Here is a 6,282-nt window from a genome sequence, read left to right as displayed (position 1 = left end):
TAGCCCTGGCTGTCCTGGAACTCACTTTGTAGACCAGGCTGGCCTTGAACTCAGAAATCCGCCTGCCTCTGCCTCCCAAGTGCTGGGATTAAAGGCGTACACCACCACACCCGACTTGAAACAATAATTCTTTAAAAAATTATGGAATGAATGAATGAATAAGTAAATAAATAAATAAATAAATAAATAACATATAAGAGCTAGGGTTAGTGCCCAGTGGTAACACTATTGCTTAGCATGTGTAAGGCCCTGGGTTTGCTCTGCATCACTACAAAATAATATAAGGTACTCTAACCATTATAAGTGACACATGAGGAAGACACGCAATCCCACAAAAGAGAACCTAGCACAGTAAAGAGACAGACTACTAAAACACACTTTTCTATTCTCAAATGATGACTTTACATTTTATGGCTATGAAAGTAAGGGAACGGGGAAATGACAAGAAAGGGCAGGGAAGGATTATTTCTCCATCACTTCAGTTCCATCAATGGAGCGACCATGCAGTTGACTGAGCAAATCCTGAGGCCTAGGAAAAACCACAGTGCTCTATACTGCTTGTCCTCCACCAAGCAATACTGTAATGCCAGGGGGTCCTAAAATCTGTGTCAACAGCCTTTCGGGAAAGCGTGAAGCAGTCGTGTTTTCTGCTGACCCACGTGAGGTTCTATTACTGCACTTTTTTGGTGGGGATACCGGCTGGGCTGGAACTGGAGATCCCCCTGCCTCGGCGTCCTAAGTACTAACTAGGACAACAGGTGGGTATCATCACACATGGCACACAACCTCTTACACTGTGAGAAACAAATAATGAAAGTACCTACTACAATGATTAGAATCTTGTCATCAAATACTTACAAGTCCAAGCTTGCCAGCTTCAATTAAAATCTTATTTAGATATCTCCTGAAAACAGGATTACTTTGACTTTCATAATCTTTCATGTTCTTCTTTTCACAATTATCAACCTGTAATCAATCATGCAATAAAGTCAACAGCATCAAAGGCTACCAAGAAAGTCAAGTTCTAGGTTAATAATGCCCTGAGAATAAGGAGTTGATGGTTATTTTTTGTTTGACAAGTGTGGTGGTTTGAATAAGCTTGGCCCAGGGGGTGACACTACTAGGAGGTGTGGCCTTGGTGGAGTAGGTGTAGCCTTGTTGAAAGAAATGTGTCATTGTGGGCGTGGGCTTTCAGACCCACCTAGCTGCCTGGAAGATAGTCTTCTTTCTTTTGGAACAAGATATAAAACCTGGACGCTGCCATGTTTCCTGCTGTGATAATAATGGACCGAACCTCTGAACCTGTAAGCCAGCCCCAATTAAATGTCATCCTTTATAAGAGTTGCCTTGGTCATGGTGTCCCTTCACAGCAATGGAAACCCTAAGACGACAAGGTTATGATTTACTTTAAGTATGACTAAAGAAAGCTTGACCTAGACACAAGTGGGCCTCACTTAACCCTCTCCCTGTCTCCCAAGATGGACGCAGCACTTGTCCACTCTGTCTGCTCACTGTCCCTTATTCACATCTCTCTCTTCTCTTCACTGCTGTCACTATGATGTCAGCACTGCTGCACCTTCTCAGTGACCGCACAATAACACCCCTCCCCATTCCAGAGTCTTTCCATGGTACAACTGTCACTCATGTATATACGTATATATGTATATACATATGCATGCATGTATGCACATATTTATATTTATAACCACCCTTCACATTTGGAAGAACTACTACAACCTTTAATAAGCCAATCTACTCATCTGCTCATCCATTATGTTATCAACAGCTCAGCAGTATGACAGGTGATAACAATCAAGATAAAATCTATTCCTTGGCTGGGCAGTGGTGGCTCATGCCTTTAATCCCAGCACTCAGGAGACAGAGGCAGGCATTTCTGAGTTCGAGGCCAGCCTGGTCTATGGAGTGAGTTCCAGGACAGCCAGGGCTATACAGAGAAACCCTGTCTCAAAAAACCAATACCAAAACCAAAACAAAACCAAAAAAATCTATTCCTTGTACCAACAAGTTTATAATCTCAAAACTATGCTATTATAAAAATACTAAGTACTATATGAAAAAATACAAGATGCAACTAAAAATTATACCAATAAAATATATACTTGTAGAGTACATAGAAACATTACAAATACAAAAAAACAACAAAGATAAGTAAACAAGTAACTGTCTTAGGGTTTCCACTGATGTGATGACAGACATGACCAAAGCACCGTGGGGAGGAAAGGGTTTATTTGATTCCACATGACTATTCATCACTCAGGGACGCCACTAAGTGGAACCCTATAAGCTTGCCTGTATCCTGATCTTATGAAGACATTTTCTCAATTGAGGTTCCCTCCTCTCAAACGACTTCAGCTTATCTCAAGTTGACATTAAACTAGACAGCACAGTAACTTAACATAAATAATATCTAATTTGTGAATGGGAAAAAAAAATTCAAACCTTGTGAGTTAAAGAATCCAGTCTGTGCAAACAGTCTGACAGTTCCTCGGCATCTGACAAGTCAGGGCTCGCGTCCTTTCTCTCTGATGTACCAGACCTCACCTAAATCAAAGCAGAGATTTTATTCTTTATGCTTTAGTTGTAAAGACAGGTTACAGGGAATAAAGACTAAAAGTCTATCATTTTATGACTTGGCTTCTTAAATTCTTCACTTGCATTAAACCACCAAAGAGTAAGTATCAACGACACATGCTAAGAACCAAAACTAAACCAGCTTACTCCTTGATGGGCCTTACAGCTAAATTCAAACAGAAGCAACCAGATGTATGTGAGCGTTTGTCTAGCATCTCAAGACCCAGCACGGAAGGAAAAGAGAGAAGTACTCTGCATGACAGCTACTCGTTTATGACCTCTCACAGCTCTGCACAAAGCAGCAACAATACTGCACTCTTCCCATCACAACAGATATGGTTTTATCAGTGAAAAAAAAAAAAAAAAGTAACAAAACCCAAAACCAAATACCTGAGATTTTCTCATCGTTCCTGAAGCAGCGTCATAGTTAAGCATATCTGTTGGGTCAATCCAATCATCATCATGAGCATAACCAGTTATCAGCAACAGACATTCACAAAGGAGCAACCAACACAGCATCCTGAGTAAGGCTTAAACACAAAAAGCAATGAAATAAAGTTTTTAAATAATTGTTTTTATTATTGTAATTGTAATATAATTGTGATAAAAACAACTTCCTTCTAGAGTTAACACTTTCTGAATAGAAGACAAAAAAAAAAAAAAAAATTATGTATGGGCTCAGAGGTTAAAAGCACCAGCTGCTCTTCCAGAGGTCCTGAGTTCAGTTCCCAGCAACCACATGGGATCTGATGCCCTCTCTCTGCCTTTCTCTGCCTCTACTACCCTCTTAACTCCTCTCCCCATGCCCTGATTAAATTCTGTTCTATGCTATACCATGTGGCTGGTCCCTCTGGGGGAAGTTAAATCAGCATCACCAGAACTGAAGCCCAGCCAGTGGGTGAGTTCACTGTGCAGCCCGGGTAGAAAACCTCGTGCTGTGTGAAAGGGGGTGTCTCACCCACATCTACACCGCCTCCCTTACACATCCACATCCCAAGCCAAGCACCCACCCTTGGAGATGGAATCAAGCCCAGGAAGTGTTAGGAAGCAAATGCAGATGACGCAAGCCTTAGCAAGGAGCCCAAGGATTTTAGTAGTTCAGAAATGAAGGAAGCTTATCTGATTATGAAAACCCAGGAAGATTTCAGAGAGGAATAGCAAAGTTAGTGAAACCTGAAGTACAGGGAACCTTCTAGTACCTCATGATACAGAAGAACAGAGTACATTCTTCCGTGACTGAGCCAGAGATGAATATGGTGGAGGGGGAGAGAAAGGAGAGAGAGAACTTGGCAGTGATGAGGGTAACACTTAAGAATTTAATAATTTCACCTGTGGATGAGCCTGTTCAAGAATTAAAAGAGCTGGGCGGTGGTGGTGCACACCTTTAATCCCAGCACTCGGGAGGCAGAGGCAGGCGGATTTCTGAGTTCGAGGCCAGCCTGGTCTACAAAGTGAGTTCCAGGACAGCCAGGGCTATACAGAGAAACCCTGTCTTGAAAAAACAAAAACAAAACAAACAAAACAAACAAACAAACAAAGAATTAAGAGAAACTACTCTATTAAACATCTACTATTGGGCAGGGCGTGGTAGCACACACCTTTGATCCCAGCACTCAAGAAGGCAGAGATAGAGATGAGACAGGTGATCTCAGTGAGTGTGGGGTTAGTCTGGTCTACAGAGTGAATTCCAGAAGAGCCAGAAAGCTACCTAGTGGCACCCTGTCTCAACAAACAAAACCAACCAAACACACACACACACACACACACACACACACACACACACACACACACAGTGGTACCGGATCCCCCTAATAGGAAGAAATTTAGATAGAGACAAATCACAGTAAGACAATGTGAAGATGCAGGCCATGTACAAATCACCCTGTAAGGGGGCTGGAGAGATGGCTCAGTGGTTAAGCGCACTGACTGCTCTTCTGAAGGTCCTGAGTTCAAATCCCAGCAACCTCATGGTGGCTCACAACCATCCGTTATGAGATCTGATGCCCCCCTATGGAGTGTCTGAAGTCAGCTACAATGTACTTAAGAAATAATAAATAATTTTAAAAAACAAACAAAAAACAAATCACCCTGTAAGCTGCCTCCTCTCCATCGAACCATTCCCTTCCAGGGAGCCAGGAAGGCCCATACGCCTGATGAAGCCCCTCACTAAAGCTATAAAAGTGGTAAACAATTGCTAGGGGGACTCTTCAGAGACATAGCTTCCTCTGTGCCTCACCCATGGTACAGTGTGCCTTTTCCTTCTACAGATAGATACAGTTGCCCAAGTCAGTCACCCATGCATCATAAGTGGCCTGAATAAAGCCATTGTTCATTAAGCTAGACTTGGATGGACTTGTTTCTCTGGTCTGTCATTTACCTTTTTATCTGAAGGGAATAAAAATAGAATTGTCAAGGGGCTGGAGAGAGAGATGGCTCAGCAGTTAAGAGCACTAGCTGTTCTTCCAGAGGTCCTGAGTTCAATTTCCAGAAACCATCATATGGTGGCTCACAAGCATGGGATCTAATGCCCTCTTCTAGCATGCAGTCATACATTCAGACAGAGCATTCATACATTAAAACAAACAAACAAACAAAAAACCTGTCCTGCCAGAAAAGTCATTCAACAAAAGCCAAGAAGAGAGGCCTCAGAAGAAACCAACCAGGGTACACCTTCTGCTAGGTCTTCTTGGCCTACAGAACTGTTAGAAAACTAGTTTGTCATTTACACTACCCAGTTTAAGATACTTTGTTACAGCAGTCCTAGAAAACTAATACAGATTTCTTCAGACACAAAAAACTAGAAGTCTATAACCCACAGTCTCCTCTTATGATATATAAACCCCTATGTAAAACAAGTGTACACAGAGTGGCTAAAACAATGACAATCACAGGAATCGATCAAAAATAGTAATATACTCACTGGCTGATACTTTTAATGTTTATGCTTGAAAACAGAAAATCTAAATACTAACTGATGTGTTTATAAAAATATAAAGAGATGTAAGGTATGTTCATGGGGATGTGGTAAGGTGGGAGTGGTAAGGGAGGGGAAGGGGGTATCTTGGCAGGCCCATGCCGAGGCATCCCTCCCCTGAGGGACCAGCCACACGGTATAGCATAGAACAGAATTTAATCAGGGAATGGGGAGAGGAGTTAAGAGGGTAGTAGAGATGGAATAGAATTGAAGACCCAGAAATGAATCCACACACCTATGGTCACTTGATCTTTGACAAGGGAGCTAAAACCATCCAGTGGAAAAAAATGATAGCATTTTCAACAAATGGTGCTGGCACAACTGGCGGTTATCATGTAGAAGAATGTGAATTGATCCATTCTTATCTCCTTGTACAAAGCTCAAGTCTAAGTGGATCAAAGACCTCCACATAAAACCAGAGACACTGAAATTTATAGAGGAGAAAGTGGGGAAAAACCTCGAAGCTATGGGCACAGGGGAAAAATTCCTAAACAGAACAGCAATGGTTTGTGCTGTAAAATCAAGAACTGACAAATGGGACCTCATAAAATTGCAAAGCTTCTGTAAAGCAAAAGACACTGTTAACAAGACAAAAAGGTCACCAACAGATTGGGAAAGGATTTTTACCAATCCTAAATCTGATAGAGGACTAATATCCAATACATACAAAGAGCTCAAGAAGCTGGACTCCAGAAATTCAAATAACCCCATTAAAA

At 41.7% G+C, this 6,282-nt stretch overlaps 1 protein-coding gene across 1 annotated transcript in view; it reads right to left on the bottom strand.

Annotated features, from left to right (window-relative positions):
• Positions 1 to 6,282, bottom strand: part of Clcc1 (chloride channel CLIC like 1) — a 23,582-nt gene that overhangs the window by 12,422 nt on the left and 4,878 nt on the right. The window contains exons 2-4 of the mRNA XM_021196088.2: positions 2,983 to 3,122; positions 2,461 to 2,562; positions 859 to 966 (exon numbers count right to left, since the gene is read on the bottom strand). Of these exons, the coding sequence (XP_021051747.1) occupies positions 859 to 966; positions 2,461 to 2,562; positions 2,983 to 3,111 (339 nt within the window). The 5' untranslated portion in view covers positions 3,112 to 3,122. The remainder of the gene's footprint in view (positions 1 to 858; positions 967 to 2,460; positions 2,563 to 2,982; positions 3,123 to 6,282) is intronic.

The sequence above is a fragment of the Mus pahari genome, chromosome 4 (genome assembly GCF_900095145.1).
Source record: "Mus pahari chromosome 4, PAHARI_EIJ_v1.1, whole genome shotgun sequence".
Classification (NCBI taxonomy): Eukaryota; Metazoa; Chordata; class Mammalia; order Rodentia; family Muridae; genus Mus; species Mus pahari.
The sequence above is the reverse complement of the archived record's forward strand: the minus strand, read 5'-3'. Positions and strand labels throughout refer to the sequence as shown.